The sequence below is a fragment of the Callithrix jacchus genome, chromosome 10, assembly GCF_049354715.1.
Source record: "Callithrix jacchus isolate 240 chromosome 10, calJac240_pri, whole genome shotgun sequence".
Lineage (NCBI taxonomy): Eukaryota > Metazoa > Chordata > Mammalia > Primates > Cebidae > Callithrix > Callithrix jacchus.
In genome coordinates, this window is record NC_133511.1 from 64,859,511 (window position 1) to 64,875,391 (window position 15,881).

The following is a 15,881-nucleotide window of genomic DNA, read 5'->3' on the forward strand; positions in this document are numbered from 1 at the left end:
TACCTCTTGAACCCAGGAGGTGAAGGCTGCAGTGAGCCAAGATCGTGGCACCGCACTCCAGCCTGGGTGACACAGTGAGACTCTGTCTCAAAAAACAAACAAAAAAGCATAAAAGAGATTTGGCAAAAAAGACCTCAATCAATCAACAGATTTAATCTGTTCAATGTGAAACACAATCCTAGTGTGTTTTTTTCTTGGGGACATGAGGTGGGGAAAGCTTTGAAAAAGGTCGAAATGCTCAAAATTCCTCTGTTTACATGATCTACCTACTGCTTAGGGACTACAAGAACTTCCCAGAATCCTTTGAGGTACATTCCAATTGTCCCCAAACCCCTGATGTATCCTTTTTCTGCATGAATTTAGCTTTAGGAAAAGAGATATTTTTTTTTTTTTTTTTTTGAGATGGAATCTCACTCCTGTTGCCCAGGCTGGAGTGCAATGGCATGAGCTTGGCTCACTGCAACCTCCACCTCCTGGGTTCAAGCGATTCTCCTGCCTCAGTCTCCCAAGTAGCTGGGATTACAGGCATGCACCACCACGCCCAGCTAATTTTGCATTTTTAGTAGAGATGAGGTTTCTCCATGTTGGCCAGGCTGGTCTCAAACTCCCAACCTCAGGTGATCCGCCCATCTTGGTCTCCCAAAGAGTTGGGATTACAGGTGTAAGCCACTGAGCCTGGTGAGAATTTTTTTTCAAGAGGGAGAAATTCTCTATTTCTCTGACAAATTCAGCACTTTTATAACCATTATATAAATACCTTGCCATGCAAATACCTTGCCATGAAGCCAACCCAGGCAATGGTGGACCCCAGTTTCCTTTATTCCACCACCCTTGCCCCATCATTTCCCTCTCCTCTTCCTCTTGGTTTTCCTGCCTGAAGCTATAGACTCCTTTTACAGAAAAGAGACTTGGAGATGGAAAACAAGAAAGCACCAGTCCCAAATGCGATTCCCATATGTAATATTCCCATGCTCCACATGGAGCCCATCATTAGGAAACACGAGACACTGGTGATGCACCTCACTGCTCCCAACCTATGTTTCCTCTTCTGCAAAATGGTTATTGCAGTAAGGATTAAATGAGATATACAAGTAAAATTCTTAGTACAATGAGTAGTCCCCAATAAATTATTAATAATAATAAAACAACAGCAACTAAAATTTATAAAGTGCCATGGATTAAGCACTCTGTTAACAGCTTTATACTTATGACATCTCTATGAAGTATTCCAAACATCATAGTCATTTTACAGATGAAGAAACTGAAGCTCTGAAGCACAGAGGTTGGGTAACGTGACCAAGGTCATGAAGCCACTAGGTAGAAAGATGTGATCTAATCAAGCCAGTCTACCTGATTCTTAATTTCCTTCTCTCTCCTAGTCCCTAGGATCTTAAGTGTTTTGTTGCCACCAAAACATCTACATTTGATCTCTACTTCTATCTGAGGACAGGGTGAGAATGAGAATAATTTTTAGCTTAAGTGGATTGGTATCGTTTCCTTCTCTTCGTGCCCACATTAAGTTTGTGTTGCTCTTCTGACTTCCTAAGACTTATTATACTGTTAGGCATTCTAAGCATCAGTGATTAGCAGAAATGAATTCTGCCACAGACTGATGTAAATGTGGAAACTTAAAGGAAGATGAAATAGAGAAAGCATGTAAAGATCGACCACATCAAGAGAGTTCTTGAAGCTTGGGTGAGGTTTTAAGAATCTGAAACAGTTTTTTTCCTAATTCTCTTTTAGAGTCACTTGTACTTGTTTCATCTGTCTACAACCAGGTCCCACACTGTGAAGCATGAGGACAGAGTACAATTCACAGTCTCAAATATGTGTCTTTCCCTCCCTACAAAATGTTTCCTCTGAGGGACATTACTAGATCACAGCTGGTCAAAATACTAAATCTTGATTGTCTGGCTCCTGGCCAAAATCTACAGCTACAACTCAGTGGAGTAAGAATACTTAAAAAGAAAAAAAAAGACTTTTAAACAACATTTGATCTTCTTCTTTCTCCTCTCCTTGTAGCAATCTATGATCTCATGGCAGTGAGACCTCTACATGAAGGTGTTTAAGTTGGTTTACGGCCACTAGAAATGTTTGAAGCTCCAGGTACTACTCTGCGCCAATATCATGTCAACTGTGTTAAAAAGCAATAATAGTTTCTCACCTTCTTAAAGATTACTGCTTAAATAATGCAGAGCAATGACAGGCCTGCACAGAGTGCCAAAAGCAGGTTGCCAAGGCAAAGCTGAGGTAGAATTACGTCTTTTGGCAGCTAAGAAATTATGACATAAAGTTAGTTTTTTCAAAAAAAACAACCTCCATAAATTAAGCTACTATCCTTTTTCAAAATTCGGCAAAGATTGGGATTTATCCGTCTTCTTTCCCTCTTTCAGATCAAGTAGGAGCTCAGAGCCTCCTTTAGGGAAAGCCAAATTTAACAGCTAGATCTTATCTCCAGGGAGGTAGCTGGGGGTTAATAGTTTTAAGCATGCAGTCTCCAGGCCACAGGCAAGCAATCCAAAGGCCTCTCACCATTACCAGATAAGTGTAAGTGCTTAATCTTTGCCCTGGATGTTAACAAAAACATGAAACAAAATAAAAATAGAAACAATATTGGAGCAACAGCATAGGCGGAAATCTGTGCCAATGGTCACTTTTCCCATGGGCTCCACTTGGAAGGTTTTCCTGCCAAAGTCTGACTAAATAAAAACAGAGTATAAAAAGGTATAACTGAACAAGGCAGCCTTTGGATTTTATTTAAACTGAGTAGTGATGGAAAGATGAATTGGTGAAAGAGAAAGTTCCACAGGCAAAGGACAAAATAAGCAAGCTGAAGAAATCCAGTTCCCCAGGTTTGGTGAGGTGAGGGCTTGGCCATCAGACCTCCCTTGCTCAACGTGGGCCAGTAGACAGAGGATGAGGGGCTGCCTATTGTCCACACCCCATCTGGAGGCCAGCTAGGCCCCAGGCTGAGCTCCGTGGGATCAGGGAATACAGAGTGGTTCTCCAGGGAGACAAAGAGAGGTCCTGGGAGGGGTCAAGTCAACCACTTCATTCATCAGCTTTCACTTTAAGAAATCATCATACAAATTAATGTACTAAAATCACAGTCAGGCAACCAACATTATGAGGACTGTAAAATGGTCTGTAGAAACAGACATAGCCCATCTTGATGTCATTTATATAGGGCTTCAGTAACATCCTACACGAGAACATGTACAGAACAGGAAAGAGATGCCAGGAATGATACCTGGGGACCACTCAGCATGTCTGGACAGCACTTGAGATTTGGGAATAATAAACTGTTTATGCTGGAAACCAGGGAGAAAAAAAAAAACCTACCTTTGCCAGGGAAACCAGAGGAACAGCAATCTCACAGAACCCAGCCCCAGAAGGAACCCAAATGGGAAATTAAAACCCTGGTCAAAGAATGCTCTCAGAATTTAGAAACTAGACTTGGAAGGGAGCTAGAGGATGCCTTAGATTCCCAAGGCCAATGACAGAATCTGTGAGATGAAGTCTTTGAAAGATACTGCTAAGGCTGACCTACCATCATATTTCCAATAAACTCTCACATGAGCCAAACTATGAGGGTTTAGTTGGAAAAATGGATAGCTCTGTCACCATTTTCAGAGATGCTGGAGGTCTTGGGGAGGAGCGCTTGAGTTATAGTTAGCTGCCATTTAATTACTGTTTAGTAAGAGACTGTGACTCTAGAGATGACGTCTTGGTAACCTTATCTTTTGTAGTCCACTATACTCCTAAAGGAGTCAGAGTACACAACTACTTATATTAACAGAACACATTAACAATTTAATTGATTTACCCCCTTATTCAAATACATACCGAGTATTTATTATACACTAGGTGCTGTGCTAGACTCTGGGGCTATAATAATAATTGGAAAAAAGCCATAGTTCATGTTTTCATGGAATTTATTATCTAATGAGGGAGGACAGACAAGTATCACAGATCACAGACATCAATGTCAAACAACCACCTCTAACCCAGGCTATGCAGGAGAGGACATGGGCTCAAAGTGCTTGTAGCAGAGATCTGACCCCGACAGAAAAGGCCAAGATTAGAAGGGCTAGCAGAGTTCTTTACCAGTAAAAATGGGTGGGTGGTGAGAGCATCTTACAGGCTGCAGGAACAGCATTTGCCAAGACCTTTTGTCAAGAAAGATAACAATGTTTGAGGACACAAAAGGTCAATGAGTGAAGAGTTCTATGGTAGACAATAACACTGAGGAGGAAAACGAAATCTAGATCATGCAGACTGAGCTCTGTAGGATCAGGGACTACAGAGTGAGTGAGTGTGTGAGTGTGTGTGTGTGAGTGAGTGAGTGTGTGAGTGTGTGTGTGTGTGTGAGAGTGAGTGTGTGTGTGTGTGTGTGTGTGTGTGTCAGAGGTAGAGAGAGAGACTGATATTTTGGAAAGTACACTCTTGCTGCAGCTGGAGAGAGGACTGGAGGGGCCCAGAGGGATGGCGGGAGGCTGCAGGCTGCACAGTAGTACAGGTGAGAGGTAATGGAGGTGCAGATCAGAATGGAAATGTACAGACACAGACAAATACAAATAGCAGGGGAAACTGGCAGGAGTTGCCAGAGTTGAATGTAAGGGGGAGGAAAAAAAGGAGGAACCAAGGTTTTTTCCTGGCTTCCAGGCTAGTGTAAAAGAATGGAAAGCGGTTCCATTCACAAAAAAAAAGAGTTTATGGTGACTGGGATGGAAGCAAGAAAAACACATGGGCACATAGAATGTGCTGTAAAAATGTACAGGAGGAAATTTCTGATGTCAGAACTTATCTCCACTAAGAATAAAGTGAGAGAAAAAAGGGCCCAAGACTGAGCCTTCAGGAGTTCCAGCTTTTCGTGATGAGGTAGAGGAAGAAGAGCCTCTGAATGAGATAAGAAGGAGCATTCAGAGAGGAATGAAGAAACCAGGAGAAGACTGTAATAACAAGATTCCTTTTCTGGCATCGCCAGCTGCTAAATGATCCCTCGTGTAAAAGACCTTATTCTTAACACTGTTAGAAGAGAGGCTGTCCATGTAATGGTTAAAGCAGGGCTTCTAAAACTCTTCTGCCTGGGCTCAAATCTTAGCTCTCCCACATGATGGTTGTGTTACATTTTAGTGATTTAACCCCTCAGTTCCTCAGTTTCCTCATTTGTAAGGTGGGAGAGGTCCTAATTCACCGGGCTGTGTGAGGATTAAATGAGTTAACTATGTTCAGAGTGCTTTGGAAGAGTGCCTGGTTTGCAGTAATAGTCACTTGATATTAGCTGTAATGATATTACCTAGTATATAATGCTATCCATTAAGAGAAGAATTATCGAATAAACATCATATAAAATGATATTTAAACTCTTCAAAATTAAAACACAGATGGACTTTCCTCAGATGAATCCAGAGGCTAAAACAAAACATAGAGAATTATATCTAAATTGAACTTAAACCCAAAGGTCACAGCTGGGTTGGGTGGTTCATGCCTATAGTCCCAGCACTTTGGGAGGCAGAGTGGGAAGATCACTTGAGCCCAGGAGTTCAAGGTTGCAGTGAACTATGATGGCACCTCTGCACTCCAGCCTGAGCAACAGAGTGAGATACTGTCTCAAAACAAACAAGCAAAAAACACACCCGGTGTCCAAGGTCCTCCTGAAGCAGCCAGTGCTCATTTCTAATGCTGCCAACACTTGTCAGCTTTCGATAGGCAAAGATCACATCACTAAACCTTCTTGCAACTTACTACAGTGCACTGGATCCAGAAGGATGCTTATTTATTGATACTTATCAACCTATGCTAAAGTAGGGGTCCCCAACCTTTTTGGCACAAGGGACTGGTTTCATGGAAGGCAGTTTTTCCATGGACCGGGGCAGGTGGCTGGATGAAACCATTCCATCTCAGATCATCAGGCATTAGCTTCTCATAAGGAGCACACTACCTAGATCCCTTACATGTGCACTTCACAATAGGGTTTGTGCTCCTATGAGAATCTAATGCTGCTGCTGATCTGACAGGAGGCAGAGCTCAGGGGTAATGCTAGCTTGCCCTCTGCTCACCTCCTACTATGAGGCCCAGTTCCTAATAGGTCATGGACAGCTACTGGTCCATGCTGGAGGAGGATTGGGGACCCCAGTGTTAAAGAACGCCTACTGAAAAACTGCTTTTTAGTACACATATCTCAGTGACTTTTGTACTAATCCCTCTCCAATTCATTTAAGTATGCCCATCTTCTGAAACCCAATTCGAGTCCTAACTCATCCTTTCATTCATTCATTTTTTTTTTTTTTTAAGATGAAGTCTCACTCTTTTTGCTCCGGCTTGAGTACAGTGGTGCAATCTTGGCTCACTGCAACCTCTACCTCTCAGGTTCAAGTGATTTTTGTGCCTCAGCCTCCCAAGTAGCTGGGATTACAAGCACGCACTAACATGCCTGGCTAATTGTTGTATTTTTAGTAGAGATGGGGTTTCACCAAGTTGGTCAGGCTGGTCTTGAACTCCTGACCTTCAAGTGATCCACCCGCCTTGGCCTCCCAAAGTGCTGGGATTATAGGTGTGAACTACCATATCCGGCCTCATTTATTCATTCATTTTTTTCCCCTTGAGACGGAGTTTAGCTCTTGTTGCCCATATGTGTGTGTAATGGCACAATCTCGGCTCACTGCAACATCCACTTCCCAGGTTCAAGTGATTCTTCTGCCTCAGCATCCCAAGTAGCCGGAATTACAGGCATGTGCCACCCCAGCTAATTTTCTGTATTTAGTAGAGACAGATTTTCACTATATTAGTCAGGCTGGTCTCACTCCTGACCTCAGGTGATCTACCTGCCTCAGCCTCCCGAAGTGCTGAGCCAATGTACCTGGTCCCATTCATTCTTTAACTCATTTATTTAACGCTTCCATTCTTAATTCCTTCATTTCTTTAACTCTTTCATTAATGCCTTCATTCCTTTAACTCCTTTATTCATCCCTTCTTTAACCATGCCAATCTAAAGTGATCTCTTAGAACTCTGAAGGTAGTACTTGTTATTTTACCATCCAAATGATCCTTAATGTCATCACTTGCATTTCAACACATATTTCATTGCTTGACAGTTTTTGAGGTTCTGGAAATAAAGAGATGTATAAAATAAGGTTCCTATCATTAAGGAGTTCCCACTCTAATAAGACAGAGAGTGAACCAATAACCAGAAGACCACGGTGCTCTGAAATACACTTTGTGTATTACAATGAAGAAGGGAGTCAGTAATCAGCGGGAAGACTTATCAGAGGAGGTGAGATCTGATTGGCACCTTGAAGGATAAGTGGGAGCTAACCAGGCAGAGTGTGTATGTATTGGGGGTAGGGCAGAGCAAGAAATGAAGGGAAGGGCATTTAAGGCAGAATAAAATACAGTATTTGTGTGCAGTTCAACTGTGAAGCCAAGCCTTGTAAACAGCATATGGGAGGAATCTAGTCTTTATTTCTGGAAACCCACTCCTCCACTTTCCAAGATAACTTAGTACAGAGCACACAGATACTCAGTGGATATACTTGTTTTATGTATAAATGAATTTAATTAGTTGTGTGCAAAATGAAAACACTTAGGTGATGTTTTTTGGCAATGTGTTGAGAAAAACAGAACTGCCTCAATATATTGTTATAGTAAGTCTAAATGATGAAATACTATAGCCATTAAACATGATGCTAAAAAGTTTTTAAGGGCATTGATAAAATAGTTAAGATATGACATTATACAAAAAGACTGTAAGGACTGTCCTGTCCAATATGACTACTAGAAACTTGCCACTGAACTTGAAATGTGGTTAGTCTGACTTGAGATGTGCTGTAAGTGTAAACTGGATTCAGAAGGCTTAGTATGAAAAAAGAGAACGCAAAATATTTTATTAATAATCTTTAAAATGTTCGTGACATGTCTACAAGATATTTTGGATATATAACTTGGATTTTATCTGAATTAAATAAAATATACTATTTAAATTAGCTTACCTGTTTCTTTTTACCTTTTTAAAAATTGACTGTCAGAATATTTAAATGCATATGTATGGCTCATACTCTATTTCTATTGAAAGGTGTTGGTACAGATGGCAAGATCTGAATTAGAAAAGAAATACAAAGAAAACTGACTAACACAGCAGTGATTTTTTTTGTGCCTGAATTATGGGGCTATTGTTTCCCTTCTGTGTATTTTTTAAACTTTCAAATTTTATTCATTGGGCACATACTACTTTATAATCAAAAGGCGTAAACAGAAATACAGAAGACCCAAGTAAAAACGAGTACAGAGATCTCAATTTGGTTCAGAGACTTGGTTGCTGGAAGAGGGGAGAGGTGGCGTGGGGGACCCAGGTGCCTTTCAGTCGTCAGTAGAAGGTTAGTGCACAAAGGATGTTGGCCAGCTGTTCTCTTCATCCTGACTGGAGGCAGAAAAACGTGGAAATGGGTGTTAACCGCAGGAGGGGTCTGTAAGTTAAATATAGGGAAGAATTTCCTGAAGTGAGGGTGTTTAAACTCTGGAATGAGTTATGGAAGAAGCCTGGTCCCCAAAGGTCTTTTAAAATACTACAGATACCCACATGCCTTGTGTGTTCCTGTCTAGAGGCAAGGAGATGACTTGTCAAGGTTCCTTCTGAAACAGCTATCTTAGAGTAAATAACTCCAATAAAGTTTTCTTTTTCATTTATTTTTGACTAGGCTTAACTTTTCCTGTTAGGGGTGCTGGCCTGCAAGAAATGCTCTCAAAGGAAGCCTTTCTGATAGAGCTACCTTAAGTAGGACTCTTGAGACTTCAAAGACAATGTTATTTGATCTAAATTTAAAAACCAACGTCAGCTAGACAACATGTTTTTCACTTCCCTAGAGGGTCATCTGCCAGATTTGTTCTGAATTCAGCATAAGGATGAGGGAAGGAAGGGAAGAGGGTAGATCTGTTTCTAAAAAGCGAGGCTTCGTAAAGATTTAAATACTGGATACTGCCTCATTTTCAAGGCAAGTGGTTTGGCGTAAAAGCAGAACTACCATATCATTACTTGATTTTAAGGAAAGTAGACTGGCTCACTTATTCTAGATTTTCATTACTCTCAGTTTACTGAAAAAAAATTTTCCTAAAATATGTCAAAGTTCTTAGGTATTTTCTTCTTCTAATACTTTTATTTAAAGCTATAGCTTGATTCTACTTACCAAAAGGAATAGAAGACTACATTAGAAATAGATCAGCAGAAAAAAATCAAACACCGCATGTTTTCACTCACAGGCGGTGTTGAACAACGAGAACACATGGACACAGGGAGGGGAGCATCACACATTGGGGTCTGTTGGTGGGGACTAGGGGAGGGACAGCGGGGAGGGACAGCGGGGACTAGGGGAGGGAGAGTTGGGGAGGGATAACATGGGGAGAAATGCCAGATATAGGTGATGGGGACAGAGGCAGCAAACCACATTGCCATGTATGTACCTATGCAATAATCCTGCATGTTCTGCACATGTACCCCAGAACCTAAATGCAATAAAATACATAAAGGAAGAAAGAAAGAAAGGAAGAAAGAAGAAAGAAAGAAAGAAAGAAAGAAAGAAAGAAAGAAAGAAAGAAAGAAAGAAAGAAAGAAAGAAAGAAAGAGGTCAGGAGAAGCACTATCTGGAGATTTTACCACTAAAGTGAGATGGCCTCACATAAAGCCACGAGTTGCTTCTCCCAACATTAAACACTGGTGTTTGTTAAACATTACAGTACTTCGGAGAAATATTCTAGCATGCTTTTGACCAAGGATACTTCTCAGTGTTCTGTCCTCTTATTAAGGTCACTGAGATTGATTCTGTCTCTTTAAACATAGCTTGCCTGGCCCTAAAACAAAATAAGTCAGCCCAACATTGCCCTCCATCACTGCGGCAGACCACACACTAAAGTCAGGCTTCAGTTTGTAAGTCCCAAACCACAGCGAGAGTGAACAATGTATAGGAATATTTTTGCAAGTCATGTCCTTCAAAATATTTGAAGTGTCTTATCTAATAATCCAGATTGTAAACTAAACAACTGTCAACTAAGCAAGGGCAGGGAAAATCTTACACTTTTGAATCTTCTGTTGTCTTCTGAATAATCTATATGCAGAAGAGACACTTAATGAATTGTCAAATGCAAAAATAATATTTAATAATACTTTCCACAGTTCATTTTAGTTTATAAACCACTTTGACGGACATTATCTCATTTGGCCTACAAATACTATGCTTGGAAATATTCCCCAATAACTGGTGGTATTAACCCCATTTTAAAAAACTGATACTCAGAAACAACTTATGAAATTAAGTGATCGAAGTGAAACTGGAACCTCTATTTTCTGATTCCCAAATCTAGCAGTTGTTCTTCTGTATCACATTGTCATGCATGAAGGTATTACAGAGTTTAAGCTTTATAATCAGGAAAAATTAAACTTAGGATAAAAAAATTCTATGAAAAAAACCAGAAAGTTGGCTTTGAAATCTTGCTTTTATCTTCTTTTTTCTTATTCGGAGAAAAGAACATGCCATTTCCAGGAGAAAAGAACATGCCATAGCGTTCCACAAATGCTATGGGCAAATGCGCTTTAGGCCACTACCCAACCCATACACTTCCTTCTTCCGTGTTCCTGTTTCTTAACCAATGAAGATGAAATATGATCATTTTTGTTTCTTTCAGTCTTGAAGTTCTTAAATTCTTCCCAAAGTTTTATGACTTTTAGTTTCCTCCCTCTCTGAGGTAAATGGGGTAGAATAAACAACAGGGAATGTTTCCACCAGGCCTGCTGCCTAATTTTGCAGTGTATCTTTCCAGTGCTCTGGATTTGACTCTGGAGGGTTTCCCCGAGGAAGGCAGGAGGCACTACCTATAGAGGTGGCACAGAGACAGGAGAGCAGGGGATGGGCGGAGAAGGAACAGAATGGCCATTACCCAAGAAAAGGCACTGTGATATGGTAAAAAGAACATGGGATTAGGAGTCAGAGACTCTGGGTTTCTGGTCCCACTTCCATCACTTGTACCATGTAATCTTGACAAGTTGCTTGGCACTCTGAGTCTCAGTTTTTTGGTTTGTAAAATAGTGGCCATTATTCTTGCCCAGCTACCCTTACAGGGTTCTTGCAAGCTTAAGTAAAAACATAGAAAGTTTTGCAAGTAAGAGATTTTGTTATTCGTAACTTCTAACTATGGGTGAGTTACCTAAGAAGGCAGGTACCAAAAAAAAGTTTGTAGACAAACAGATTTGTAGGGTACTTATCTCTAAGGCCTCAGAGTGGTCTTATAAAGGACATGGGGAAAGTGAGAGAGATGTAGACAGATGGTAAATATTCTGCACCATTAACATACAAGAGAGCAGGAGCCAAAATATGAACAAGAACCATATTCTATACCTATCTGTAAGATGACTACAGCTTCCAAGTAAAAACACCTACAGCAAAGGATGAATTTGATTTAAAAATATACAGATAGTAACTATGATTCATTTATTTATTATAAAAGCTACTGCTTATCAAGTATCACTCAGTGCCAGGCAGTATGCTAGGGACTTACATATTTAATTCTTATGACCACACTATTAGGTAGGCACATTATCCTCATTTTATAGGTAAAGGGATTGAGGCAGCCAGCTTACACGTGTTTGAGGTCAGAGACAGGAAATGGTGGTGTTGGTAATCAATTTCATAGTCCCTGTCTTTCCACCTAATTGGGCCACTGTTTCTTAACCTACTCTGTCCTATATATACCCCAATCCTCATGTGGCCAAATTCTTCTTTTGCTCCAGGTCCACTCTCCACTGAAATGTCATCCCCTTAGTGAAGGCTTGTCTACACCCCTCACACCAGGAACTAAAGGGCTTCCTCTGAATGTTAAAAATAACTCATCTATCTTTCTTATAGCCTGTTGTACTTTCTACTTTTTAGTACATGTTGTTTGTTCCCATTTCACTGCCTTGATTAGACTGTCAGCTCCTGAACACAAGCTCAAGGAGCATATTCCATGAGTAGAACAGCTCAGATGGTCTCTTCATTCCCTTCTCTAGTGCTTCCGTAATGCCAGGCTGGGACCACAGAGATGAGTAAGACATGGTCCCCAGACTCAAGCTGCTTAAAAGCCTAATGGGTAAGCTCGCCAGAGAAGTGGATCTAAGCTACTGAGGGAATATATACTTATCTCTGTATCTGCCATTGTGTTGGGTGAGTGAATGAATGAGGTAGTATATGAGCTGGATCTTGAAGTGAGAGCGACATGTGGATAGGGCAGAGGAAGGGGCAGGCTATTCTGGGTAGTGGGAACTTGCCTAAGTAAAGAACGGAGGTCACAAATGCGAGTGCTATGCTTGGGGGTCAGTTGAGAAAGAGTGGGAGAGTGGTGGAGAGACAAAATCGAGGCCCTGTCTCAGGACCTGGATGCTGAGGCCCCATCACGCAGCCCATTCACAGCAACCTCAGCACATAATCTCTTTCAGTTCTAAACTTATCGTCTTACAGGCAGCCAACAGGCAGCAGCTTGTGTGCATATTCTTCCCTGACCATAATGCAGCACCACATCGGCGGTGCATGTGCATGTCAATCTGAGTCTCGGATCACTTTGCAGGCAATAATAAAAGAAAAATGGGATGCTTAAATGACATTCTGGTGACTTTTAATCAAAATATTCAAGAGCACAGATTCTAAGCTGAAATTCTGCTTTTCAAATTGTGTTGCTTGGCAGTTATGACTAGGTCATAATCTTAGGATGAAAAAATGGGCACTCCTTTTGGAAAGACCTGGCATAAATCACTGAGAGCCGTGGCCCGTGCAACTGTGTTCATAAAAAAATGGGGGTTCCTTTTAGGATTAATCAGGCCAGTCATTCTGATATTAGCTAAGAACGTCTCATAATGTGGAAGAAAACGAATTATTTCATTAAAAGGAATTTTATCACAGCCTTTTCTTTACAAAATAAAACAAAACAAGCTGTCACATAACTTTGAAGCTTACCATAAGGAGGAATTCAGTGAATGCACTGATCCTCAGCTAGTATGAAATCCTCAACACCAAAAGAACACACAGCAATCTGCTTCCACAGGGACCCATCTGTGAATGGTAACAACCACACAGAAAATGGACGTGTTCTGCTTTACAAAAGATGTAAGAGCCTCCCTTAGGAACCTGAGTTTTTTTACCCTTTGCCCTAAGGAATGCGGGCTTGAGATATAAGTCCTCAGTCCACGGTTGCTCTCGGAAATTCTCAGATTTCCTCTGAGACTCGAAGTGCTTGTTCCGGCTTTGTTTAGCTTTGTGACTTCCAGCCTGGCTTCCTGCCATGGTCTCTACTTGGAACCGGTAGGTAGCATTCGTTTTGCAGTGCTGTGCATCTACTTTAGCAGCCTGTTTTTCATTCCAGTACCATAAAGTGGTACATTCCTGTTCACTCAGTGTTAATGTGCTTGGCACAGCTGGCACAGAGGGGCACTACATTTATAAATGCATGAGCTTGGAGCTTAATGGGTTTGCTACATCAGTGCCAGGAGACCTAAATTCTAGTTTTATTGCTACAGGTTCATGGGTCAACTATGCCTGGAAAGTCAATTAACTTCTCTATACCTTCGAACTGAGAGTTGCTGGAAATGACAGTGTTTTAGGAGGAGAAGGGCAGTCAGGTTGTGATGAGGAAGTATTTCTATGAAATAATTTGAGTAAATTGTCTACAGAGATCTCAGAAGAAAGGGACCTAATCTCTAAGGTTCCAGTAATTTGTTGTGATTTGTTTCTCATTCCAAATGTCTTTTCACTTCTAATTTTGTTTGTAATTTTGTATTCTTTTTCTTAAAAAGGATTGCCAAAGAACCACAAAGTCCAGATTCTCCTCTTTCTTAAAATGAATTTGCATTTCAGCCAAGGTGTCTATTCATTGCCAATAAAGCTGCTGTGTTCACAAAGCCGCTTTTCTTAAACTATTCCCTCTTTGAGGCGATGAGGTGAGGACGGTGGTAGGAAGGAAGGAAGAGACAGAGCGCATTCTACACAGAGGAATAGTGAGCACGACCACTCAGTCAGGAAAGAGCTTATTCACATAAGCACACAGAGGCCAGTACAGTGACAGGACGTGAGAGTGGAGAGGGAGTGGTATCAGATGAGGCAGAGGCTAAGTAGACTGGAAAAAACCTTGGATTTTACTCTCGCCACTGAAGCTGGAGAGTGGTTAAGAGAGAGGCAGGACAAGAGTGAAATCAGGGAGACAACTGCGCTGGTGCAGCTGTTTGGGTAAGAAAGGTGGTGGCTTGGACCGGAGTGGCAACAGCAGAGATGGGAGGTGAACAGATTGCTACGAATTTTGCAGGTAGTGATGACAGGGCTTGCTGATGGGTAAGATTAGCTCTGATAGGAGGGAAGAAAAGAAGGGGATCAAGGATGATTCCTTGGTTTGAGCACCTGGGTAGACAGGGTCCCATTAGCTGAGAGGAATTTTGCTGTTGAAAAGAGTGTTTTAGACTATGTTGAGGCTGAGATGCTTGTCATACTCCCAGGGGCAGAGTCAAGTAAGAGTCTGGCTGTCTAGAGTGTGCAGGAGAGGTTTACACTGCAAACAAAACTTTGGGAGTCACAAGCATATAGATGGTTTTCAAAACGATGGGAATGGGTGAGAACACAGAAGAAGAGAGTAGAGAGGAGGTGGAGGAGGAGAGAAAAAAAGAGAAGATAGTAGAGAGAGAAAAAGGGAAGAGGGCCTAAGGTGGGACCATGGAGAAGCCAGAAACAGGAAAGTCAGGAAAGGGCAGTCCTGTGGAAGCCAATGAGAAAGAGTGTCTCAGAAGGCAGGAAGGGCCAGCAAGGCCAGGCGCCACTGAGATGCTCAACAGGACAAGGACAAAAAGTGACCTTTGGGTTTGGGTCTATGTTTGGAATTTAGTAGGCATCAAGCTGGATAAAAGGAATTTCAGTATACTCGTAGAACTAAAAATCAGACTGGAGTGAGTTAATGAGGAATTGGAAACATAGAACAGCAATAGACCAGAAAGCATTATAGAAATTAAATCAGTTGTTAGAAATCTATACTCTTTCCAGCAATAAACAAAAAACACAGTTTTTATCTAGGTTCCACTCTCCCCAGCAACAAACAGAAAAACACTATTTTTTTTACCTAGGTTCCTTTAAGACAGAGATACTTCCTCCTATTTTATATAAACTGTTCTGGAGAATGGAAAAGAAGATAAAGATTCTCAATTTACTTGATGAGGCTGTTATGACCTCATCATGTTTGGTCATGTTCTAACCAAAATCAGACACGGATTTTATGTGAAAGAAAAACTGTAGGCCAGTCTCATTTCAGTTTGCAGATGGGGACATTCTAAAAAATTAGCCAAGGAATCTAATAATGTAGGAAAAACTACCACATCAATGACCAGGATTTAACATTAGAAAAATGTAGTGTTATCTCAATAGATTCAAAACAAACATTTGATAAAATTCAAAATATACACATTCATGATTATAAACAACTCTTAGTAAGCTGAGAATAGAAAACTTCTTCCTTTCGCTAATGCAGGATATCGACCCAAATCTATAATAAGTGGAATACTTAATGATGAAAAATTAGAAGTATTCTCTTTGAAGTCAGAAAAAAGACAAGGATATCCACTGTCACTGCTCCTGTTCTGTAATAAAACAAAGACAAGAAAAGGTAACAAAATTATAAAAATAGAAACAATACCATTATTCACTAAAAATATGATTATATACGCAAAAAATCCAAGGGAATCAAAACAAACCATTGTAATTAATGTTAGAAAGGCTGCCGGAACACACTCTCAAAATACTAAAAATCAGTGATATTCCTGTATACCAGCCACAAAAAATTAACTATCATAATAAAAAAATTTATAACAGTAACCAAAACTGCAAGCT

General features: G+C 40.8%; 1 protein-coding gene across 14 annotated transcripts in view; it reads right to left on the bottom strand.

Annotated features, from left to right (window-relative positions):
- Positions 1-15,881, bottom strand: part of UVRAG (UV radiation resistance associated) — a 319,164-nt gene that overhangs the window by 10,337 nt on the left and 292,946 nt on the right. For 2 of the 14 annotated variants that reach the window (XM_078340199.1, XM_054241908.2), the window contains one exon: positions 7,525-8,419. The exons of the other annotated variants lie outside the window; for them this stretch is intronic. In XM_078340199.1, coding sequence (XP_078196325.1) covers positions 8,377-8,419 — 43 coding nt within the window. In that variant the 3' untranslated portion in view covers positions 7,525-8,376. Of the gene's footprint in view, positions 1-7,524; positions 8,420-15,881 lie in introns of those variants that run through there. 14 annotated transcript variants of the gene reach the window in all.